This window comes from Pyrgilauda ruficollis, unplaced genomic scaffold (assembly GCF_017590135.1).
Source record: "Pyrgilauda ruficollis isolate IOZ18807 unplaced genomic scaffold, ASM1759013v1 scaffold16, whole genome shotgun sequence".
Taxonomy (NCBI): Eukaryota; Metazoa; Chordata; class Aves; order Passeriformes; family Passeridae; genus Pyrgilauda; species Pyrgilauda ruficollis.
The window spans coordinates 3,370,245-3,396,468 of NW_024514764.1; the positions used below are offsets into that span (position 1 = coordinate 3,370,245).

Consider the following 26,224-nt stretch of genomic DNA (forward strand, 5'->3'; position numbering starts at 1 on the left):
AGAAAGTTTATTGATAGACAGAATCTTACTAAATAGTTCTGCCAGAGTGTGCTTGGAACATGCTGCATTAAACCAATATTTGTTTGTGTGGCATCTGCAGTGTTTGTCTCACACAGTTGGGACAGCAGCAATGGGGTGGTTTATGAGTGTGGCATCTGCAGTGTTTATCTCACACAGTGACTCCACAGTTGGGACAGCAGCAATGGGGTGGTTCATGAGAGAGTTTCCCTTGTGGAATCCCTGGGGCACATGTCTGGAAGGCTGAGGATAATGCATCAAACCAACATTTTTTTCACAAATTGTGGACCATGTTAACACATGAAATCAACAAATCGTCCCTATAAAATGTCCAGTGCCCTTCCGAGAGCCAAAAAACCAAGGTTTTGCTGCCTTAAGCACCAAATCAGCTAGTTAACATCTTGCTTTCCAGGAATGAGTAATTCACTTTAAGTGCCAACCAGGTTTGGTTGCAATCAATCAAGCTATTTATTGCTTCCCCCTAAATTGAAGCTCTCTGTACATTTTTCTGACAAGTCTGAATTACTTGCTCAATGTTATTTCTGAAAAGAAGAATCAATGAATCCCAGCAGTTCTCTCTAGTCCAAGTCATTTACTCTTCAGAATCTCTACAATTTCTGGTTTTTAAGGTAAAATTTCTGGTATTTTAAGGTTTTTAAGGTATTGGAAAACAGGGGTAAAGAGGAAATACTGCTGAGAAACTGGCAGTAATGTGTTATCTTTGCTCTCTGAGACACTGGCCATGATGTGCTGATGAGCAAAACAAGCTACCAAGTTACTGCTGGATGAGCCAGGGATGGGATGGCTTTCCACCAGAGCTCTCTAGGTCACACATCTATTGTGTTGCCCAAATGTCCCACATTTCCTTCTAAAGGCACCACGAGCTTAAGTGGATTTGGTCAAACCTCACATTCAGGCCAAGTTTCCAAACCTGCAGCACGATTTTCACGCTTCTTGGAGAAACCAGGGATACATTACTGTTTGTTACAAGATGTTTTTTAACTCTGCTAAGCAATACCTCCTTGCATGTGTTGCTTCAGCACAGAAGCAGCATCTGGAGCTGTGCCTGGGCAGCTGTTTGGGGAGTTCCAGCTCCTGTTCAAGGAATGTGGCTGTCTCTTCAGTGCCTGCCTTTCAAATGCCGCTGTTTGGTCTTCCTCTTCTGTCACCCAAGATTAGAAATAATTTTCTAAATGGGAAAATCTGTTTTAGGTCTTCTCTTCCAGTGCCTGAAACAATTCTCCAGGCTTCTGCTGCACAACTGAAAGAACAAAATTATGATCAGTAAGACTAATTTATTGTAGGTGGAAGTGCAGTTGACAGAGAAAACCAGCAATTTACATTTTCCAGAACGAAAGGGATTCCAGGAGGATGTTGTTTGCTTTTTTCAGTCCCTGGTTTCCTACTAGCATTAGGGTTTCATGTCCATCAAATGCTAGTGAGATTTTAATGCTGCTTTGCTGTCTCTTATATTTAGCAGTTTCCATCCATGGATCTTCATAGAGCCGACCCTAAACCACTACTTTTCACAACCCAAAGTCACTCTCAACCTTCAGAAATTTGGAAAAAACACTCCAAATGTCCCAAGCTGTGATACAGTTTTGACCTTCTATATTACCTAGACATGAGATCCATCCCTTTCATCAGACACTGCCTCTGGTCTGCACTGTTTCCATGGAAAGCTTCCTGCATTTATTTGAAACTCCAGAGAGTGCCAGTAAATTTCCTGGAGACTGCTTGGTATGACTGAGGGGTGGCAGCATGGTCTGGTGGTGAGGAGGAGCAGCTCTGAAGATGTGTTTTCTTTTCTGCCATGCTGCTGAGGAACCTGGAACCAGAGACTGCATCTTTCCATACCTGTACTCCCCTCACATACTGCACCTTCAGGCTTTGTTGTCTGCTTTTTGGGCTTTAAATGGCAGTTTCTTGTGGGGTTGTACAGGACCTGGCATGCTGGGATCCCTGTCTCACTTGGTTTCTTTTAGGCATTGCTATAATGTAAAACAGCTGCACTAATATTTTAGCTGTAGGGAGAAATGTACTGGTTTGATGTGTGCTGTGTAGAAGAAAGAGAAAGCTGCTGCCCCTAGCCCAAAAATGTGAATAGCATAGCAAATATGTTAGTGATCTCCCAGAAATGTTAAATGAGATGGATTCTGCCACTGCCTTCATTGCACTGTGGGCTTTTAAGAGATCCTCTTGTCTCAGTGAAGCTTCAGACTGATGTGCTGAGGAGAGCTGATGAATCCTGAAAATCAGGCTGAGTCCTGGTGATGAGTTTTAGAGCAAGATTTTTCAGGGGGGGCATGCTATGAAAGGAGAGGATAAATGGTCTGAAAGATCTGTAAGAGCCAAAGCACTGCAGCTTCATGGCAGGGCTTTGTAGAAAGGCCAGATAGATGGTGGAGAAGGGTAAATAACCTGCAGAATAAAAAGATTGGTGCAGTGTGGGTTACAGCAGCCCTAGCAGGGAGGGAGCAGCAGTCCCCAGGTGTGCAAGGCTTTCCTCACACAGGGATCCTGCTGCTGTGTCTGCAGCAATGGATCCCTGCACTGCAGCTGGAATGGTGCTGGCAGCCAGGATGAGGAGCTCTGAGCTCTGCCTGACCTTGGCAAGGGAGGCAGGGCCAGAGCCCTTTCCAGCTGGTCAGAAGCACCAGCAGCTGCCCAAGGAAAACTGGGATCCACAGCTGACACTGGAGCATCCTCCTACCTGCCAGAGTAAGCTCTGTTGCAAACTTTGGACTTGAATCTCTTCCCTTGAAAGACAAACACGAGAGTGAGGAGTGCCCTGACCTGTCTGGAGGAGTCCTGGAGTGCAAATAGCAGGAGAAGGTAACGAGCTGAGTGCAAAAGCAGGTTTGTAAATGCCAGCGTGTGCTGGGGAAAATACATCTAATGAGCTGGAGTTGCTGCTGTCTTCCTTCTCCCTCTGTTTGACATCTCCACGGTGCTGTTTGTGTCCTTCAGGTCTCACCTGAATTTCTTTTGATCAAGGCTGATGGTGGGATTATTTCTTCTTTTGGCCTGAGTTGCCTGATTGGCAGTTAAGGGAGATTTGTCTCAGCCTGGCTATGGAGATGGGGTCACAAAGCCGTGTTGCTGTGGGGCTACAGGGCAGTGCAGGTGCCCTCCCAGGTGTTCCTGAGGTCACTGAAGTGAGGTTTGGGCAGTAGGAGAAGGTGCATCACTTGCTCAGTGTGTGGCCAAGGGTTGGGAGACCACATACTCCTGACTGTGGGGACTGCAGACACCTGGGAAGGGGACCTGTGGTTTCTATGCCTGAGGCTTCCCAGCTCCCTGCAGTGAGCTCTTGGACCAGGGCAGATCTCTGGGAGTTCCTCCCACCCCTTTGTGACCTGGGACATACACATGTGATCTCCTTTCTCTGTAACTTGCACTTACACTGTGGAACTCTCTCCTAACCAGATGCACAGCTGTGGTCAAACTGGTTTCTCAGAGTAGTTATGAGGAACTGCCACACCCCTCTTTTTTTGTCTCTGGGAGGAAAATCCCAGAAGAGCACCTTTGACCACAATGATATTTATTCTGTTATTCTGTGAAAGCCCACAGATTTGTCCATGCTCTCCAGCACTCTTCCAGCAACCAGAGATGCTGGAGGATTCTCAGGATTCTCAGATGTCCTGCCTTGGCATGGCGCAGTTACGGAGCTGTAGTCCTTGAATTTGTCAGACCCATTTTTGATGCTGTTTTGTGTTTGTTGCCAAGCTCTGGGGCAGTGAGTTTCAGCAGTTCAGTGCCTGATGAAGAGCTTCACATTATGAGACTAGAGAGTATTTTCAATAAAAGATGTTTGGGAGTGGGATTTCTGGGGTCTCTTACCAGCAATGACCAGCAGTGCAGGATGAAGTCACTCAGTCTCTGCTTTGGTTTGTATGGAAAAAAACCCCACATAAAGTTCTATCACGTCTTTAACGGAAATGAAATGATAAAATTGGGATAATACCTACCTCATGCTGCTCTTGAGGGTTAATTAATGTTTACAAAATCACTTTAGGTCCTGAGATTTAATTGAAGGAAAAATATTACCATATAAAATAGCTTTTTATGCAGGCACTGCTATAGGGTTTCAGCTGGGCAGAGTGCCGTGGCAGCCAGCATTAGCACATGTTTTACTACATTTATGGTTGTGAGGCTTCCTGTAGTTTATATGAAAATTGTCTCTCTGAAATCACAAATGAAACATCAGTATTTTCCTCTCGCTTTGAAAGAATATTAATTTGCCATCTTAGGGCTTGACTGACTATTTAAGCTGCTGTAAATACAACTCTCCTTTGAGAAAAAAGGAATGGAATATCTGTTCCCTTGCTTGGATGAGCTGATACAACTTGCTAATGACTCCACCTTTGGATGCCATGGATGTTGCTGGCTCATATGAGCAATAAATCAGGCTGGCACTGGGTGTCCTGCTGTAGTTTAAGGGTGTGTTTGGGTGCTCATTATAATCTCCTGCTATCAAGAGATTTTAAATGCAGCTATAAAACTTAATTTCTGGAGTTAAATGTGACTATGGAAGAATCAGCCAGGGAACGAGTTCTGTTAAGTGGGGTGTTTCAGTGGGTTTTTTCAATTTGGTTATTTTTTGTTTGTTGTTGTTTCTTTGCTTTGTTTCAACCTTTGTTTCAGGTTTCAGGGTTTTTTAAAGATGGAATAGCAAGAGAAGGAGAAACAACACTGGGCTTGGCTGCCTTCAACCGTTGTAATAAAGCCTTGTCACTGCATAAATGTCACCTTACTTCTGCTGTAACATTTTTTTATTTCACAGAGTGATACAGGCCGGGTGAACTTGGAGCTTGGATTGGTTACTCAATGTGCTTTTGTTTTGTTTTTTTTCGTGCCACCCAGGGTGACTACGACCCCAGCAGAACCAAAGTTCTCCATTTCAGCATGAACCCGATGAGTTTGGCCAAGCAGCAGCGCAAGGAGGAGCAGCAGCAGCTGCAGGAGGAGTGTGAGAGGCTGCGGGAGCTCGTGCGGGTGCTCAAAGGAGGCGGCTCCATCTCTGGGAATCTGGAAGGAGTTGGGGCTTTTCAGTCCCCACAAGAAGTTGCAGGTAGGCTGCTGGCTTCTGGTCCTGGGGATGCATTTATTCATCCGTGTTGCCAGAGGAACTGAGTGCAGAAGCAGATGGAGGCATTGCAGACAGTGTGCTTGATGGAGTGGTTATATGGAAAATGAAAAAAGCTGGGTTGATGCAGGAGAGAGTGGATGTGTGGTAGCAATCCTGTGGCAGTGTGGTAGAGGGTGGGTGGTAAGGCTAAATAATAATAATTCATATCATTTGCTCATGATGAATGAAATACCAATACCAGCCTTCATAGGCTGGTGCTGCTGGCAGAGGGAAAGGAAATATTTCCTTCCTTTCAGGGCTGGTTTAGCCCTTGAGGTAGCACAGACAGCAGGAAATAACTTTCATAGCTGCGGGGAAGCAAGTAGTTGAAATCTTTTCAGACCTGGCTTAAAACAAATTAATATTGTTTATCAGTGTATATGTGCCCCATTAATCACAGCTACATTCAATACTCCATGAAAGCAGAGTACATCTTTCACTGAGCTAAATACGTTTCACAGAATCTGTGGCACTCCAGTACAGTCTGTCTTCCTTTCACATACTTGAGTGAGACTTTTCAGTACAGCAACCCCAAAAATCAGCACCTCCAGACATGCTCTCAGACTCTGAAAATCAAGGTAAGGATATCAATAAAGCCTAACCCATCACCTGTAACACTGTGAGGGACCAGGCAGAATCAAGTTATGCTGAAAAGCCCAGGAAAAGTTACTGTTGTAACTCTCTTATGGCCTCAAAACAATTTGTCAGAGAAGAGAAAAATGAAAGAAAACTGAAGGTCTTTGTGGAGCAAACCTGGTGTGTCCCAAATGCATGTACTTGGTCAATGTCTGAGGTCAGGATCCTCCCTCAGATGAGACTGAAAGAGCAGAGCTTTTCCCAAAGGTCACAAGTGCTGGAGACTTCAGACACAAAAGGGCAGAGCCCTGGTTTAAAGAAAATCCACAGAAGAAAACATCTGTCTCTGTTATGAAACCGAAATTCTCAGAAAGTAGCTTGTCTGCTTTCCCATCGCTCAAACAATGGCACCTTATTACTGCTGAGAATGTGTTTGTTCCAGCATCTCATAGTGGATTATGGTACTATACAGCCTTAAAAATATGATGGTGAGAAGTGCAGATGGGGTGGTTTATAACGTGAAGAACTCACTGCATGTTACAAGTAAGTGACAGTTCTGTCACTCCTGTTAGTGGATGCTCTAACAGATGCCTAAGCATGAAACACTTGGCAAACATTTTAAAAAAGCTATTGTCTGTAGGAGCTTCCAGTCTCAGACCCCCAGTGGGCAGTTCCTGGGGATAGCTCTTGCATTGCAATTGCAATTTGAAATGCACTGTGTTTTAGGTGTTTAAATTGCAGTAGATGCTGCTGCCCAGTGCCCTTGCCTGTCCTTATGCCCTGAGTACCAGGCACATCTGATGCTGCAGGTCCAGGAGCTGCAGTGCCCGGGGAGGGCAGGGCTGCAGAGGTGGGGTCAGCCCCGTGTCTCTGTCACTGATGGATGAACCTCTGGGCTATCATCTGCAGTAATTAGACCATCTCTTCTGGGGGAATGTGCTCCTCACGTGTGCCTCCTGTCATGTGTTAGAATTATTATTCTGCTGCCTTTCTGTGCAGCTGCTTTTAGCTGTTTGTGAGGTGCTTCTGTGCTGGGATGTTACCAGGTTTGTCGTTAGCTCAGAAGGGATGCATTTTTAAAGCTGTTTTCTCTTCTGCCTTTGATTCCAACAGGAAAACAAACAGCTCGCTGGGTTTCAGGGTATTTCCAGCCTCATGTGTATGTGATGCTTTTTTTTTTTCCTTTTACCCCAGTCCCAAGCTACATCATTTTGACTTCTGGTAACCAGCTCAGATGGAAAAGAGCATCAGGTTCACAACTTAGAAGGGTGGGAAGTACTTCAGTGTCATTTACCAAAGTCACAGGAGGGCACTTTGGATTCTCGGAGTGCCTATAAGTGCATCTGGAAGTGGTTCTTGTAAACAAAATGGGAAAAAGCTGTTGAAGGCTGGAGCAGCCCTGTGGATGACTCTCTCTGAGTACAGGGTGCAGGTATAGGAAGGCAGGTTATGTGGAAAGATCTTGGGCATTTTTTCTTGTAGTTCGTGTGCTTGTGTGCATCACTGTCATGCACAGGGCACATTGTCTTAAATGCACCTAAACTCTCATTTCTGCTGTGGGATCATTCAGCAGCATAGTCAGATGCAAATATTGGGATGTGAAGAGATTCTGAGGGTGTTACAGCGCTGACCACAAGGTTACTGAGTTATTCTGAGCTGGCTTTAAATTAACCAGGTGAATGCCAGATTTGGCCTCCTTGCTGGAGCAGGGAGAGCTCCCAGTGGGTTTGGGGGCAGCTGATCAGTTGTGCTGTGCAGGCTGCATCCATTCCTGCATTGACTCCATCCTGCATCCCCAGCGTGGATACAGCAGCTGTTCAGCAGTGGCTCAACAGCATGGATTCGTGTGGCCAGAAAACTCACACTGTCTCCATAAGACATGGAAGATCCAGCTTTTGCTGTTTTCTTAGCTCTGCCCACAGGAACAGCTGCCACATGCCTTCTGCTTCAGTGTATTTTCAAGGTGTGAAGTGGGGAGCCTGTGGCAGAAACTCCCTCTGCTTTGTTTGTCACTGTCCAATTGGCTATCCCAGGGAGGGAGGTTTGTTGTGCATGATAAGGGAGCGGATTTCTGTGAGCTTTGTGAAGCTGTTTCTGTACAAAAATAACAAGAATTGGAGTTTTTCTTGCACCCCTCTCTGTCAGCTGCAGTCCCCATCTGTTTATCTTGCTCATTCGTGTGATACACGCAGGAGGCAAATTCACTTCTCTGAGCTTTTGAGGTGGGAGGTCCCTGGTGTCAGAGTAGAATGAAGAGAGAGCAAGGACAGAGTAGGAAGAGTGTGGATAAAAGCTGGGAGGACAACAGAGGTCATATGTAAGTTTGGATTTTGCCTTTAGGCAGATAGAGGTAGATGTAAGATTTTATTGTCCTGTTTTGCCATATAACCTGACTGGCTGCTTGGCGAGGTGAGGGATTTGGGTGGCCTCCAGCCAGCCAGGTTTGATGCATCCAGCAAGCTTATGTGGTATGCAACAGCTATGCTTTTGGTTCACAGAATTATAATTATACCCACCAAAAAAAGGCATTAAGGACAATGATGTTGATGGTTTTGATAATTATGTATTGGCCATTGTTAAATCCCTTCATTGGACTGGAGTGCAGCACATTTCTTCTGATTGTATTTCCGACTCCTGCGTAGGTAATAAGAAAATTATTACTGTGGACGTTAAAGCTCATTAAATGTGACTCTATTAAAAATCAAGGTTATGCTGGACTTTAAATCTCTTTGAGCATAACTGCTGGAGGCTGCAGCACAGCCTGGCAACTTGCCACGTGGTCCAGTGGCCCTTTCCTCTCATTTATGCTGTAATAGTCTCTGTTCAGATGGGGACCTATGGAGACCTATAACAACATCCTGTCCTTTTCCAAAATACAGATGGGCAGGGCTGTGGGTGCTTCACTCGGGGTGTGGGCTGGAGCTCTGTGAGTGTTGTGCTCCTCTGCTGGGTTGTGTAAGAGCAGGGAGCACCAAGGTCAGACAGCCATCTGGGGGGAGCTCAGGGTCCTCCTGCTTCAGAAACAGGGATGCAGATTGTGACAGCTTTGGAAAGGTGGCACAGGGCATTGCTGCACAGATCTGAAATCTGTTCCATTTCTGCATTTCCCTTTCCCATGCTATTCACACCTTCCCTCCACTGCCCCTTCTGTATTTCAGTCTGCATCTTCTACTTTTTTCTTCCATCTTCATAGTTTTTCCTATTTTTTTCCCCATTTCTCCCCAGGCCATTTCTATTTATATCTTTCTTTTTTTGCCCTGTGGGGTCCTGGTAGACCTCTTGATTTCTGGTACTGCTAGAGATGGATTTGGGTCTTAGTTGCAAGCAAGTATGTAGGTGGCAGCTAATGGGGAGCTGGAGAAGTAATGACTTGTAACAAAGCATAGGTAAAAATGAGAGAGAATGGTTCATGTGCTCCTTATCTCCATTTGTGTTCCTATCTTAAAGGTAATGTATCTGAAGGTAGGAGTGGATGATCCATGGAAGCTGGTTCCTGACTAAAAGAATGCAGTAATGCAAATTTTCCTTGAGCTCTCATGATTTATTGCTATCCCGTAGCTGCACCAGAGTGTTCCTTTCTTCATGCAGCTTCTCCCTGTGAGAAAGAGGAAAAGTGCTTTTAATATTCTTTCTGGTGAGAGAGAGGCTGGCACCCCTACCAGGAAGGAAGATGGGGAAATCAACTCTGATTTCAGCCATCTGTGGAGAACTTTGGAACTATTTTCCAGAGCATAATCCCACCAAAAAGAAAAGCTGTTCATCCATCTCAGTGGTTTCAGTGTCCTTTTCCCCTTGATAGGGAACAAGTGGGAAAGGGGGTCTTTGATGAAGAACTGGAGAATCTCACTCTGAGGCAGGTGTTTGGCCCTAAGACAGATGCTACACCTGGCATTCAGCAGGGGCTGTCCCCAGCATCACAGCCATGCCAGGGCCTTGTAAAATCTATTTAATTGGATTTAAATTGGGTAATGAATTAATATTAAAATAATCTAGTCTTGTTGAAGTGACAAGCCAGAGACGGTAAAATTTGTCATTGTCCCAGTGTGCTTGTGCTTCTGATGAATGTGTTTCTGAGTACAGAAGGTGACAAAAAAGGAGCAGATGGAATTTAGAAGTTGCTGTTCTCCATCCACAGTTGTCTGAGCTGTTGGTGTTTGGAAGCCTTGGTGCTTCCTGCCATCTGTGTAGGGAATCCACACATGATGAGGGCTGCACCTGTGAGTGAGACCCGAGTCCCCCTGATGGAGGATCCTTCCGTGGCCTCAGCTGCTGGTAGGTGCACATGTGGCAGAGCAGCCTCCACTCCTCACTTTGTGCCAGTGGCTCCAGCGTCCCACTGGTCAAATGGGCTTGGGCCAGGTGAGTGCACAGAGGGCAGCTCTCCTTCAGTCTCATCCTGAAGCACAGGAAAGATTCATTAGGTGACCCTTCTGTCAATTATGTTTAACCTGCCAGCTCCCCTTCACTCATACTGAAGGAATTGCCTTTGTTCTAAAGAGACACAAAGGTCCAGGACATTTGCTGCCTTCAGATGTTAAGGGACTTCTGTTAAAAGCAGGATGTTAGCCTTTGTGCCCTGCCTGTATCTCAGTAAATTGCTTTCTGCATATCCCAATTTCATCTGAAGTTAATAAAGAGCTTGACTTTGCCTCTGGTGCTTTGCTGTGTACTGATGAAGGGCTGTCCTCTTTCACTCCAGAGATGGCCACATATCCTTGAAGGGGGAAGAAATCCTCCCTTACCTGCATCTGAGATGTTGCATAGCATCACTGTGCAAACCACAAATGGCATGGAAAGCAGCACAAGGGATGAGAGTTATTAGCAGCAGTCCTGACCCACTGGGAGCTGCCTGCCCTCCCGTGCTGACTCCACAGCCTCCATGGGACAATCCCTCCAGCTGCCAGCTAATTCTCATTATTACTGTTTTCATGGTGCTACTTTCTCTTCTGCAAGACATTTAGACCAGTCTGGGACCTGAATTGTATATTAAGTGTGGGAATAAGCTGATGGTTTAAATAGAGCTTACTTTGATTCCCTTCATTATTATCCATATCCCTTTGTCTCAGCCCAGCACTAGAGATAGCCAGGTGAGGCTGCTAAATATACCTGCTTTCATAAATAACTCTAGCTGAGTTGTGATCTCCTGTACTTCACATTGACAGGGTTACAGTGGTCAGGGGAGAGTCCCTAAATGGTGTCAATGGATTTGGGCAGTGCAGCTGTAAGGGGAAAATACCTTGAAGCTTTTGTGTGTTCTTATTCAGCAACAGTGCCTTTGATGGTAAATGTTCTGCACTACTGAAGTCACTGCAAGCACCTATAAAGGTCCTGGCTTGAATGAAAGTCAGGTATCTCAAAAGGGCTGGAAGAAATGTTTTCTGGTCTTAAAAAGAAAATTACTTTAATCTTATATAGTATTCATCATCCAGAAAGATTCTCAAGGTTTTTTTTTTTTTTCTTTGGAGATAACAGAGATATGAAGTCATGCAGTACTGAGGGTATTGCAAACAGTGTGCCCTGCCTGTGGCAAGATGCCATGAGTCTGTTGAACAAGCAGAGGCTTGCCCTGAGCTCGGTGTAATCTGTGTGCTGCGAGAGGGCCAAAGGTTGCTGACCCAACAAACCCCCAAGGATGCCTGAAGCCTGCAGCTTCTTGTGAAACTGGGATGGGAGGTGCCACTGAGACATTCAGGCTCTGTCTGCTGTCCAGGGAGCCAGAGGTTTGTAATAAATTCTGTAAAGTAGTTCTGTTGCAGCTGGTGAATGTGTAAAACTTGGTGTCAGTCAAAGGTTACTATCCAGACTATACTTAGCTTTCACAAAGAGCAAAAAAAGCTGCAGGATTTCTTCCTGCCCTCCTTTTCTACAAATTTCACATCTGAAGTTCTTGGAGAACTCAATATTTCTCTTTTTCTGAGAGGCAGCCTGTGAACCTACATAATACTTCCATACAGCTCCAGCAAGTCCTACAAGGGTTTTTTTTAAATCATCTTCTGCCCTCTTCTTAGGCACTGTATAGAAATGGATTACAAAATATTTAGTAGAAGTAGAAGCCTTGTTCCATAAAAAAACCCATTTTTGCAAAGAAAAAATAGTAAAATAAGTTGTGAGAGAGAAGGAAATGGAAAAGAAATAAAAATGTATATGTGATGAGGAGCACCAAATTTAAACACAACTGTAACAACATCTGCAACGGTTTCTGTAGCAATATGAGGAAGGAGGCTCCCAAGGGAAGATTCTCTGGGCTTATTGATCCTGACTTGAGTCTGGGTGTAATGGAAATGAGTAGCACTGCAAGAAAATACTGCTGAGGAGAAAGCTGCTGGTTTCCTGGGCAAATGCATTTTCCTTACTCGGTCCTGACGCCGTAAAGGTGTGGTGTTCCATCTGGGGAAGGAGAGGCTGCCTTTGCTGAGCTAGGTGGGAAGGTTAGAGGTAGCTGAAACCATTACAGATGGGCAGACTGCAAGGTTAGAGGTGACTTCAGGGAGCAGATAAATCAAGAGAAAATGTGTAGAGAAACCTGGGCTGAAAAAGAGTACTCTGTCTCCTGTTTGTGGCTGTGAAAGAAAAACTGGTGAGAGAAACAGTATTTTTAAGCCTGATTACTTGGGATTCCAGTTCCCACTCTGTCAGTAGCTGAGTGAAGTACAAAGTGAGGATGTGAAAGAGTTGTTCTCACTACCAGAAGTAGCTGTGCTCCTTTATTTCTACTCAGGGGACACTCAGTGCCTTTGCAAGGAGAAAAGTCAGTGAGCTGCAGAAGGATCCAAAACCCTTCTCTCTGTGTTTTAAATCCTTCCCACCCCCACAAAAACACCACCAAATTTGTACTGTACAGAAACTTCCACCTGAAAGGTAATACCCTTTGTGGCCACAGTCCTTCTAGATCCCTCAGGTTCTTCCATATCCCTCTGTGCTGATGGTTTCTTTATCAACCAGAGACAAGCCAGCAGCCCGTTGAGCTTTGTTGTTGGTGAACTTTGGCATTTGTGTTTTTGGGATATTTGAGTTGAGCTGTCATTGCTTGGTTGTGGCCTCCTTGGTGGCTGGGATGCTCCTGCTGAAGGGGAGGAAATGCAGTGTTATCTGCAGCTGCCCTTTGGCTCCTGCAGGGCTGTGCTGTGAGCTGCCTCTGACAGCACTTTGCGTCATGGAGCAGCTTTTGATTAGGCCTGATGTGCCACAAGGCCCCTGGATGTACCCAATTGAAAATGCTCTTTCATTCATCAGCAGGATTGGGAAGAAAGGCTTGTGCTGATGTCTCAAATTCAGGCCGACACGATTTCCCTGACATCAGAAAATCCAGCCTGCCAGCGTGGAGGAGCGCTCCGGCAGCAGAGAGCCTCAGATCTCTGCTCTGCATCTTGTCAATGTATTGTTTCTCCTGGAAATTAAAGCCTGATGCCTCTGTGAGCCAGTAGAGTGGTAGAAATCCAGTGGAGGAACTTTGCAAGGAGTGTCAAGGACACTGGGAAGTCTTAAAAAGCCTTATGCTGGCAAGGCGAACGTCCCCTTGGTTGAGGCTGTTTATTGGATTCAGGAAAGATTACAGGAATGGGAAAATACTGAACTTATTTACCCTTTCCCACCCCACACTGTCCAAGATGGTTTTCTTGTTGTGATCAGCTCTTAATAGGAAAAAAATGACTGAGTTTGCTGCTTTTCTCTGGAGTCCTCGTGTCAATTTACAGGTGGCCAGGAGCTGACATCTGACACAGAATAAGTCAGGGCTCCTTAACACTGAATCCCAAATGAGGTGGAGTGAATGTGTGGAGACTGAGAAATAAAGTTTGTCCCCTCATACCACATTTTAAAGGGGCAATATGCAACTAAAATTTGGAAGCCAAAGGATAACTTTTGGCACGAATTGTTTTTCTGCTTCATCTCCCTGTCTGTGGGAAGCTGTTTTTCTGAAATACTGTTGTGTAGTTGAATTTCCAGTTTTTCTTTTCATTTACTCTGATTATTTAGGAGCTGTAAATGAAGTAAAATAAGGTTCAATATTTTAGAGCGGCGGCTGTATTTAAGAAGTTTGTATTTGATGAGTAAGTTGATGACATTGCATTATGTGAATTTGATGTGCAAAGTTGTCACTGGAGTATAAACATAGTGACAGCAGGACCAGCAATTCCCAGCCTAATCAAGTAAGCAGAGTCACACATTCTTTGAGCTATAGTGTAATAGAGACTGATTTACATATTAAAATGAGAGAAGCTACACAGATCCAACAATTAAGTTGATATTTTAATTGCCTAAAAGTCAGGAAATTCAAAGTTATGTTGCCTGCATCAGTTAATTTGTCACCCACATCTATTTGTGGTATTTCCAATGACTTTATTTGGTACAAAACTAATGTGGATTTAAATACATTAAATGTTAGCTGTGGATTAAAGGAGAGCTTTGGATTTGCTGGTTTAGAAAGGAGACCAAGAGAATTGAGAATTCAATTCTTGGTCTGTTTAAAAGTAGTACAAACGAATTTCAGGTAATTTCTTTCTTAATATTCTGGTAGACACGTTGGGAGGGAGGGAAAGGGAGCTATATTCTAATGCAATGAAAAAAATTCTCATTGATCTCAATAGACCTTGAATTGTATCCTTAACTTCTTGTTTTCTTTGTAAGGAATAAGCTTTATTTAATTGCAAATTCGCACAAATGCACTAGTAGCACTAAGAATTACATCAATATATGGATTCTGTCCTTGATGTTTATGCTGGTTTCGCAGGGCTGATCTTGCATTCAGATAAGCTCTCAGTATACAGCTCCCTTATCTCCCCATGCTGATGTTCTGATATATGAATGCTTGTTCCCTGTGCTCACAAAAAGCTATTCACATGCCGAGTCTGACGATTTTTTTATAATCCTTCTTTGATTTAGACTACAAAAAGAATGTGTTTGAAAAGGTTAACTAATGGATACATTTTTCTCCCTGATGAGGAAAAGAAAAATGGTGAAGTGCTGAAAAATGGTCAAGCAGAGTTTTGATCACGCTTTTCTAATCAAATACATTCTAGGTGGTGAACAAGTAGGAGAAATGTTAATCCATAGTGGATTTATTTGGAATGGAGAACATCTATTTGGAAAGCAATCAGCATACAAAAGCAGACACTTGTAATTACTTTGCTGTCTTAATCATGGCACTGACATCAGTACCATGATGCGGTAGAGTTGTGATATCCTTTAGAATGTGGTGCTGGCACAAGGATGTCAGCAGGAAGGGAGAAAAGCCTGTCTTAGCATCTTCACTCCTATCGACCTGGCTTGCTACCACCCAGGTGTTAGGCCAGCAACTGGATGCAGTGCTCTCTGTGCTGCTGGCTGTGGTCTGGGCACCTCCTGCTGCTGGTGCAGCATGGAAAGGCATGGTTAAATCACAGCAAGTCCTAAAATGCAGGAAACTCTCATCTGCCCATCAGGGATTTTTGAGCATCTGGGAGCAGCCCATTCTTTACAGTAAACTAAAGCTACGAGGTGTGTTTTGTGTGTCACAGCACTGATGCATCTTCCCTTGTTATTGCAGTGTTTCCATGTTTTCTCCATTTCAGTGCCAGCTTGTCTGGCATCTCCACTTAAAGAGGAGCAAGTCAAACCAGCTTCCATTAGGGAACAGCATATTCCTTCTTACATACAACCAGCTCCAGCTCAATGGATGAAAATCAAACAGATGAAAAGCTGGAGATGAGATCAGATTCACAAATTGCCTTTTCTCTCTCTGGCTCTCTGAGTGTGCTTCTGTCTCTGTTGAATAGCAGTCTCGATGGGTCCTGTTGGAGGACTGTGGCATGGTGGGTGGTTGGGCGGGTGTGCAATGTTGTAAAGTTACCTTCTGCTATGATCAGACGCCATCATAGGTGTGCAGCAAAAGTACCTAAATTAAATAGATCAGAGGCTTCTGTAAGGAAGGGCTGGAGGCAGCAGCAGCAGCACCACCTTCGCTGGAGACTGCGGATGTGTCATCAGAAATCTCTCCGCTGGTGGCATCAAAGCGCCCGTGCAGATCTGAGGGATTCAGCAAAGGCTTTCTGAATAGGCTGGTAATGACGACGGCGTGTGATTCCCCTTTTAGACTGCCATGCTGCGATGCCTTCCCTGAAATGAGGCGGGATTCGGGCGAGGGGAAGTTTCTGTCTCGTTTTAGAAAAGCGATAAAAATAAATCCCGCGTTAGAGCCGGTGATGTTAGAGCAGATGTGGGCTAAAGGCGTTTCCATCGTCAGCCACCATGAGGAGGAACTCCAGGTCAGGTTGTTGCCACGATGAGTCCCTTCCTCGCTACGTGGGCAGGATGCTGATGCCTTTGCAAGCTCCCTGCAGAACGTGTTTGGACTCCCATGGTGCTACAAGGAGTAGCAGAGATTATTCTTCACTCCCATTTCAAAGCACTTCTTTATACTACAGGATCCTTCTTCACATTGTACAATGAAAAGTCCCAGGAAAGCACAGGGGAGCATTACCCTGTGCTTTAATTCCAGAGTGCCTAAGAAGTTTTTGGTGAAGAGAGAAATTTTGAGCAGAATGTTCCTGCATATGCAAAGGCTTCATCTGCAAGGTGATGTCCTAAGCCAAATGGAGAGGCTGCTTGCAGCACTTGGGAACAGATTTAAAGCTAATGGCATCTTAGTTACGCCTCAGGTAGCTCAGAGTCTCCTCAGCTGCTAACCCTGACAGAAATAAATAAGGATAAAAATTAGAACCAGGCATATCACACCTCCTGCAGCATGTTAAACACTGCTGTTCTCCTCTGTCAAAGCTGGAGTGAGCCAGGCTCTTCCATACAACCAGGGCAAATAAGCAATTAGCAAGAGGTACAGAAATAGTGTTTAGGAAGGTATAAAGTTGCTCTGAGAGCTATTAAACACCTCTCCTTGTTTTGCTCATTGTTTAGAGAGGGAATGCTTGACACTTAACAAAAGCTGACTAATGCTTTGGGGTTTTTTTTTTCCTTTTAATGATCAGAATTCAGGCGAGGGTTGATTGTGACAGGTGGGAGAAAGAACTGCCATCCAAGTGAAGCCCTTTTTAATTAGAAAGCCCCTTGGATGATTTAGTTTGCAGTGATTTGAGTGCTGGCTGGTTTGAATGTGTCAGTGGTACTGACCAGCAGGATGCAGTCCTGTTCTACAGGTTCTGGTTTGCTCTTCAGGCATCAAGAAGTGAAGCTGCTCCAACAAGGAGAGTCTGTGATGAGGGAAATTATAACCAAAGCCAGCCCTGCTCACGACTTCACCATCTGCAGGGAAAGCTCTCCCTTGGATGCCAGCACTGCTGGGAGCAGGCATAATGATGACAATATTTTCCACTTCTGTAGCACCCTCTGTCCAAAGGTCTCTGGGTATGCCAGAGATATTAATTAAGCACCCATGGGAGGTGGACAGGAGTCTCCAAAGAAGGTTTTTTTTGCTTGCAGATTCTAAAGATTGTGGCACTAATCTTTGAGCAGCAATTCCTTCCATCAGGCAGCTCTGGAAGAACTATAAACCTTTCATAGTGTTGTTAGTTTGAATCAAAGCTATATTAGGAAAGCAGCCGGGCTGACACTGACCTGCTGGACTGGGCTTGTGCTCCTGAGTGGTCGTGTTGGAGGAGCAGCAGAAGCTGGGTCTGCTGTAGCTGGTTCAGAGTTTCTTGTAGCATAAAAGTTGGAGTAGGTCTTGTAACCTATGTCCAGTCCTTAACATACGGCCTTCTGAGGACACTGTGCTCTTAGGATCAGATGGAAATCTCAGTGCCATGCTCTACATGTGAAAAATCATAGAATCATATTCTAGTTTGAGTTGGAAGAGACCCTTAAAAGTCATCTAGTCCAACCCTCTGCAAGAAGCAGGGGCATCTTCAACTAGGTCAGGTTGCTCAGAGCCCTGTCCAGCCTGACCTCAAATGCTTCCACCCACCACCTCTTTGGGCAACCTGTGCCAGTGTTTCACCATCCTCATTGTAAAAATCTTCTTCCTTATATCTAGTCTGAATCGACCCTCTTTTAGTTTAAAACCAATTGCAGAAGCCCTGCTAAAAGGTCTCTCCATGTCTTTCTTATAAACCACCTTTAAGAAATAAAAGGCAGCAATAAAGTCTCCCTGGAGCTTTATTTTAGGTAACACAATCTTTCTTTTTCATAACCTTCATTTCCACAGTCTTCTGGAAATACATGAATAACACTGAATGGTCCATCAGGAAGGAAGCATGCATGTGAAGAAGGGAAAAAATTGACCACAAATCTTTAATGCGTGATGCCAACAGTCACAGTCCTGGATTTAAAAGTATGTTCCCATGAAGATCCATTTAACATGCTCTTCAGTTGGGTAGAGTTGTCACAATGAAGCTTTTCCTTCCCCTTGAGTGCAAGGCATGAAATGAAATCTCCTGACTAAGAGCAAAGATACTATCCATGATCCCTAGGAGGAAAAATGCTGTTGTCAAGTATCCATTATATGATGTGTAAGTGTATTTGAGGCTATTAAAGACAGTTATCCTCAGAGATTTGTATGTAACAGGTTAGAATGGAGAAGGGTGGGGGAACAAACACTTGCTGTGTTTAATTATTGCTGGGTGCTGCATGCACTTTTCTCCATTATTTACTTAATCTTAAATGCCAGATGCTAAAGGGCACCAGCATCAATTAACTGCATAATTAGACTTGCAAAGAAATCATGTAATTTAGTTATAGGCAAATAAAAACCCCAAAAACGCACAGAACAGAAGCTCAGGGCTCTCTCTGCAATCATTTTGAAAGCTCCCTGCATACATTGTTTGCTTTCATTGCTCACTGGAAACTCTTTGGAGCACTCTCTGTGCCTCTTGCCCTGTAGGGAGCCAAATGTCTGGATGCAGCATCTCTTGTTCATTCTGAGTGGATTTAGCCACAGCTTGCTTTGTTGCTTTCCAAGTTCTTTTAATAGATGTCTGGATGAAGGATTTATGGGGTGCCTCATCCTGATTCAGAGCAGAACCTGGCCCTCACCCCTTCTGTGCTCTGCATCCCCTCTGGTGCTTGCTCTGGGTGCCCAGTCAGGGGAAGACCATGTGCTGCTCCCTGTTCCTCCTAGGAAGACATATTTTTGTGTTTTGCAGTGTATTTTAGCATTTTAGCATGCAACTCAAAAGCACCCTAACTTTAACAAAAAAGCCCTGCTTCCCTCACCTCAAAATAATAAGCAGCCAGACACTTTTATTCCATTAGTTCCCACTTTTATGAATAAGAGTGTGCACAGGAGTGGAATGCATTTTGTTTTATCAAGGCCTACAACTCTGTCTGAGTCCTTATGTTGCAAATTGCTGTAAGAGGGTAATAATAATGGCCTGGGCTTGGGTATATCAAAGCAAAGTTTCCCTTCTGGAGAGCTGCAGCTGCCCCTGTGACTCTGGTGCCACTGTTCTCCCTTTGCTGTCAGCAGCCCTGTCATTGCACTGCCTCTGCAGCATCCCCTGTTTCACAACTTCTGTTTCTTTCTTAGTTCCTGGATGTTGGAAGCTGCTGACATGTACTTTCTCAAATGTCCTGAAACCTTTCTGAAAACAAGGTGGTATTCAGCTTTTGAGAGCTTTGTTCTCCCTCTGTGCCTGTGCTGTCTCAACGCTGCTCTTTTCCTTTCTGAAAATGTGACCCAGCCCTTACAGAGTTCCTTATTTCTTCAAAGCACTGTATAAACATTATCTAATTAAGTATATATAACATGCCCTAAAGTATTTTAAGGGAAAACTGCTGCACAGCATTGAAGTTTCCAGTCACTTGATCCAGTGTAACATCTGATTGAATCACTAATTATTTTTCAAAATGCTGTGCCTAATGACATGTATCAAGACAGTAAGATCAGAGCTGCAGCCAGAAGCACTGGGAGCCAAGGAGAGAGGGGCTGTCAGGTAAGTTCTGTTTTAGTTCTGCAGTTAGTTTGGATCTGCACACTGAGGTAATAAACAACACAACAACAAAAAAAGAGTTGCTGCAGCATTCAGATCTTTCCTGTTTTGATATATATAATCAGCTCTACATTTCCTGTTGAAATGTTCATTAAAATTGCAGCCCCTGTGATTATGCAGCTGCCTAATTCAAATCAATGGGGCTCCTGAAACGATTTTGGATATTTTTAAATACTGCTGTAGAACTTCCTTGTTTACAATGTTATGATTAAGTGACTTTTTCTCTAAGTTATCTAAAGCATTAATAAAAATCTCTTTAGGTTTTCTCTATTTTTTTTTTGTTTGTTTGTTGTTTTTTGGGGTTTTTTTAAATCTGAGCAGCTGCAAGTAATGCAAACCTTGCTTATGGTTTCATCTTTTACTTCTCAGTACAGAATGTCTTTTTGGATTGATAACTAAATCAGAAGCCAAATTACACAAGTTCTTTATAATTCCTAGTAAGCCAAAATTTACTTTTTTGTTTTGGAATCCAAATACTAGTAAATAAAATTAAGGGAGCAGCAGAATAAAACTCACTGAGAGTCCTGTGGACGGTGAGAGGGAGTGAATGAGTGGCTGTGTGGCACTTAGCTGCTGGCTGGGGTTAAACCACGACAAACAGTCATGCTGGGCTTCCAGCTCACCAGCTTCTGAAGCAACTGTTGATAATGCTGCCAAGAAGATTATAATGTCCAAAGGGTCAAGTACTTCAATGGATCTCATGCTGAAAGGGAGGTAATTTCAGTTTTACTGGAAAGATGCATTCAAGGTAATTTTAGCTCAGGAAATTCTGCTTTGGAATGCTTCAGAGTGATGCCAGGGCTCTTGTCAGTTTGTTTTAATGGCTTTGGATTTATTAGCTTTTCACTTTTCTAATACCTTCAATCCCTTTTACTGTTTGTTACTGAAGCCTTGGCACAATTCTGATGTGTTTAAGTTGCAGACATTATAGGAAAATACCTAAATCAAAACATTGTGGGAGAGAGACAGCATGAACAAGCAGATGTTTACAGTCTCTGACTTCTGTGGTTAAAGAAAAGCAAACACAGTTCTATAAAAACTCAACGTGGTAAAAGCATTTTAGTTGCCTGTAGTTACATGCGTCTTCATCTGCTTGCAAAGGTATTTTTCTAGTTGTTTTTTTGCTGTTATTACCTCTCCAGCTGTACTTATTAACTCCTTTGTTTAACTCCACTTGGTAATGGTCCCACTGGGGCTGCAGGAGCAGGGGAAGAGGCAGAGCTGGCAGAGCTCAGGGCTGGATCTCTTGGTCACATCATTCCTTGCTGAACACATCTGCTCGAGCTGGTGCTGCCAGGTCAAGCGTGGGGGTGGCCAGATGTGAAGCACTGCAGATGTTTTAGTGTGGTTGAGCCCAGATGGTCTGACACCAACCTGCCAGTGCTCCTGCCACTGTTACATCCCTGATCACAGCAAGGGGGATGATACTGTGGAAACTGCAGGTCAAAATTGGTCAGTGCTGGCTGGAAATGGCCGGCTGTCTGGTGACTGGGTTTAAAAATACATGAAGATTTTAAATGAACCCTTGTTCTGTGGTGCTGGAGAAGTAGGATGCAGCCTGTAGGACTGAGAAGTGAGAATTGTTATTTAGTATCATCCTTTGTGTCCTCTTGGTATTCAGAACCTATTCGCCTATTGAAAGTTGGAGGTAAATGCTTTGGATGTGGACACGAGAAGTGAATGAGATGGAAGGGGACAGGAGAGACCAAAGCTTTTTCTTCTTTTTGCAGAGAATAGATTGAATGTGATTTGGCCACTGCACCTTAATGGGTAATCCCCACTCTGAGCCTTAGATGAAAAGAAGAAATCTATAAGGCTAGAGATAATGCAGGAGGATTTTTGCAGACTTTTCTCAGATGTAAAGTGAGCTGCTGAATAGCACAGCCTTTAAGGATAACTTTTTCTTCGAGTACAGAGCTAATTCACTGATTTAGCCGAGTTGGGTAAATCTGTTTCTCATTGCTTGCACATCCCACGCACACAGATCTTTGTGTACCATTTTTCCTTTCCTCACTTTTTCCTCAATGTACACTTTTCCTAAGACTCTCTGACCTGTTTTGGCAGAGCTGCTCATGCCAGCAGCATGGTCTCCATGGCACTTGGTGTCATTGACCTCAGTGGGAAGAGTCCGCAGCAGCAGCAGCAGTGAGTAAAATATTCTCTAAACCTAAATGAAGTGAATCCTTCTTGTGGGAGGCTGCAGTGCAAGAGATCAGGACTCTCTGTGCGCTTGCTTCCTGGTGTGGGGTGGATCATTGGAAACCAAGAGTCAAGGTTACCTCAGTACTGTGCTTTTTTTCTGTTCCGAAATAATCTCTGGTGACTAAGCATGGGAGATCTCGATATTTGACTGATCTTATTCCAAACAGGATAGTCCTGCACTAAGCCAGTGTTTGGTACAGAGTTCTCAGGAGACAGAGAGATGGAAGGGTTCAAACAATGTCAGAAAGCAAGAGGATCTTCCCAATAAGAAGTGGAGGAAGACAGGATGTAGAGGCTGTGCAGGGGAAATTCAAGATGAAGTTGGAAAAGAAAAATAGTGAAATTCTGGAGTAGGCTGTTCTTTGAGCCTGCTACTGCAGTTGGTGTGGTGGAGCTTGCTGCAGTGTGTGTGTGTTGGCCTCTCAGGATTCCTAAAGTGCTCTGCAAAACTTCACAGCAAAAGGCAATCTGCACTGGGATTGCTTCATCCACCACCAGTGTGCATCCATGGCTCGTGTGAAGTACAGCAGCTGCTTAGTGCCACACAGGGACCATCCCCATGGCAGAAAGTGAGAAGTGTCTTTTTAACTTGAAAGTGGAGGAGGCAGAACGTGGCTACCAAATGGCATTTGTACAGGACTGATGCCACAGTCCTGGGTCATGCCCTCAGCCCCAGATAAAAAATGCTCTGCCAGGAAAAATGTTTTACCTCTTCTGTAGCATTCCAGGTCTGAGTCTCTTATCTCCTCTGAAAAATGGAATATCCAGAGCTCAGTGTGCTCCCTGCCATAACCCTTAGCTCATTACTGATTCAGGCAGAGAGTGCCAGCTATTGAATCACAGGGCTGGCACCCAGCTAAAGGTCGGGATTGTGTCTACGTAGATGAAAGCAAGCACAACCTCTTCTTCCCAAAAGCACTAATACGTGGAAATGTAAAAGTTCTTGTGAATTCTGCAGCACTCACATCAGGCTTGAGAGCAAACAGACAGGTAGGAAAAGCAGCTTCCCACCTGGGGAGAACCACATCAAGGGGCTGATGGAGGTTAGGAGATGTGGGCACAAGCAAACAGCCATTTTTATTCTCCAGGGTGGAAGAAAATGTGTTTCTGCCAGCAAATGCAGACAGTACCTGGAAGCAATTTGAAAAGCCAGGCTAAGTCCCATGGCTTGCTGCCCTCCAAGATAACACTTTTACCTGTGTCCTATATCCCACTGCAAAGGTTTCCTGCTGCTGTTTTTTCTGGCTCATGCTTAGTTTCCACAGTCTCTGCCTCCAGCAGCTTCTGAGCTAACTTTGCTCTTAAAAGTTCTTGCCTTTTGTAGTTTGAGTTGTGTGATAGAGGATTGAATGCCTTGCATCTGTAGGGAAAGACAGTCTCTCCTTCAAGTCATGCATGGACTTACATATATCTGCTGCATGTTAAATTGAAGGATTTTGCCTCTGTTGTTTGGGATTTCTCAGTTGTTAAAACATTTCAATGCCTGTCTTAACAAAGAGACGTTGGGCTGACAGAATCCATTTCTCAATCTCCCACATTTACTCACCTGCATCAGTTCTGCTGAGCTTAATTTTCATTATAATCCTTTGGGTCACCTGTGCTCCATCAGACTGTTCTCTCTAAGGTTTTGTTTCATTAGAACTTTATTATGGAGCTAATTTTATTTTTTAAAGCCATCAAATTCAAGGCTGAGCTATGAATTTTCCTGTTAAGCAGGAAGATATCCCAGGTCTGTGCCGTGATTCAGCAGATTCTGTGTTCTCAGGGCTGTCACCAGATCTGTGCTGTCGAATTAAGTAGTATCCTTGACTTTCTTTCCCTTAGCTCCTCTCTTTGTAAAATGGAGACAGTGCTAATCTCTCATTTGTGTGACTCCATAAGCTTTGTCCAGCGCTTCAAAGATGCCAAAGACAATAAAACTGCCAAGCCTCCTTTCACTAACAGGATTGATGATTTACACCCAAAATGCTCATTTTTGTGCTAAAACAAGATCACCTGGAAGATACTGCGGTTGGAACCAACCCAGGGAAGGGGGGAGGAGGAAACCATCTGTTACACAACAGCAGAAATGTTTTGGGGCATTCGCCTGGGAAGCTCTGGTGACGAGTTTGGAATATGAAGGCTTATTTATATGGATGGAGCTAATTTTCTCTAAGTTATTCCTTTTTCACTCAGGGAATTACCTAATCTTACAAGAGACTCTAGGAGGAAAGATTCATTTATTCTCTGTCTCATTCAGCCCCAGGCAAGCCTGAAGATGCTCTGCCTCTTCCAGTTCTGCTTTTTTAACTGATTCTATTAATGGAGCTTAAAGATTTTCTTCTTCTGGGTAAAAAGGGTTAATCTTTCTTGTTCCCACTCACCCTTCTCCTCCTCTTTTTCTGGAGAGTTCTTTTTTTGGCAGCTCTGGCTGTTTCTATCATCTTCTCCCCCTAATCTACCACTATCTGAAGAATTCATTACATTTCAAATCAGAGGCCTTGCTGCATACATTAGCAGGTTTTAATAGACTTGCCAGGACTCAAAAAGGAGGAAAAAAAGAGAGAAGATTTAAAACTCTTGTCTTGCCGAAAGCAGACAGATTGACTCAAAAATGACTCAGTCAATAAAAGATGAGTTTTGAAAAGGCTTCCCTCTGCTCAAAGGGAGCTCGTATTCCAGAGAATTAGGTTTTTCTAAGCCCACTGTCAGAAATTAATAATACATATGGCATGTAAAATGGATTTAGCCCTCTACAGCCTTATACAAACATATCTTTGACTTGCTAAATGTGACATGACTACCAGGATTTTCCAGCCTTTATCCCAGGAGTTTGTCATCTCTCCAGAATGGTGACCTCAGTGGAATTTTTAAGCACATTAAAAAAAATTTGCTAAATGAGATTTTAATTAAGAATATGTTTCTACTTCCCTTACCCTTTTTCTCCACCCAAACCCCTGCTGTCAGAGTGTTTTATTATTATTTGCAGTCAAAGTTATCCCAAAAGCTGTGGTTTAAACTCTCATGCTATCAAGTATCTTTGCTTGACTCTTTCAGAAGCCTTCCTCTGAAGAAAGATGCTGAGCCTTCTGCAGAATCTTTGATTTGGGTGTACGTTTTTCTGCTGCCACAAAAAGGCTTATAGGCCAATAAAATGTGTCTTTCTTAGGAAAAAAGACAGGGCTTCTGTCTTATTAGATCTATCCACAAGTGTTCTTGTGTGATTTGAGTTCTTCTTGGATGGCCTTGCTCACCTTGCTTAAGGTAACTCAAATGTGCAGGTGTGAAATCACTCCCTACTGTTTATTCCTCCATCACACTCCCTCAGCTGATAAGAATTAAAAGTGATATTAACTTTGTCCTCCTGGATTATTTGCTTGATCCTTTATTCAAGCTGGCCTTGTTGAAACCACAGAAGGCGTTGTCTTGAGCAGGTAAGTCCATGCAGCCTTCTGGATGGCTGTGGGCTGACTGCATTTGTCCATCTCTGTTTTCTCTTTCTTCCAAACCCCACTCTTTAATTATTTTAATTATTTTTTTTTAGAGTTCAGAGTGGTTGACTCCGTCTTGAAATCTTTTCCACGTTCTCCCTCTGAAAATCTTTCCTCCACCTTAAAATTACTTATTATTAATTACCCTTCAAGCTAACTTTTCAAAGTCACTGCATGTCCTTATCTCCTCATGGATCTCTTCTGTCCTCAGTTGTATTATTCTGCAAAGTGCCTGTGGGCTTGTGGAACGTCGTGTGTGAATGTGCTGCAGCAACATGAAGTCTGACTCTGGGCTATATCTCCTAGATGATGCAGAGAAACTTTTAAAAACATCCGTGAAGAAATGAACCCACTAAAGTGCTCCATTTTGGACCATTATCGGCTCTATGGGCGTTGCTTGGGCTTGAAACAAGCAGAGCTCATAATTTTTTTAAAATGTTTATGGGTTCTGTGAAAAGTCTGAGCTTAGACTTGTCAACAATATGCGCCCAAAGTGCAGCAATAGTGTGTTCTTCTTTCCCACCATCAAACAGAAGACTTGCTCAGGTTTTCCTGTACTTCTCTGTCTCCAAAGAGATCTCTAATCATGGGTGTCGGTGTTTAGAAGAATTTCCATCAAAGTAACAAGAGATATTTTTCACAGAGCTGAAGGTAATGAGGTGGTTCAGCACTAGTAAAAGTATTTCACTGGGTAAGAGATTTCCACTTTTATCTCTGAGGTCAGACTTGCTGTTTTTGTTGGTGGTGGTTTGTTTTTTGGGGTTTTGAATATAAATGTGACATCCCAAGGTTATGATCCCAGGGTTACATCCCTGGTTACATCCCTTGAGTGTGTTTTCTGGTCACACTGTGGAATTAGCAGCTGCTGGAGCATCACTTAATGGGGTTTAATTCCCCCAAAGTCCCCATGG

General features: G+C 43.8%; 1 protein-coding gene across 4 annotated transcripts in view; it reads left to right on the forward strand.

Annotated features, from left to right (window-relative positions):
* Window positions 1-26,224, forward strand: part of MAD1L1 (mitotic arrest deficient 1 like 1) — a 350,265-nt gene that overhangs the window by 221,642 nt on the left and 102,399 nt on the right. For all 4 annotated transcript variants that reach the window (XM_041462740.1, XM_041462739.1, XM_041462742.1 and 1 more), the window contains one exon: window positions 4,885-5,092. In XM_041462740.1, the coding sequence (XP_041318674.1) occupies window positions 4,885-5,092 (208 nt within the window). The remainder of the gene's footprint in view (window positions 1-4,884; window positions 5,093-26,224) is intronic.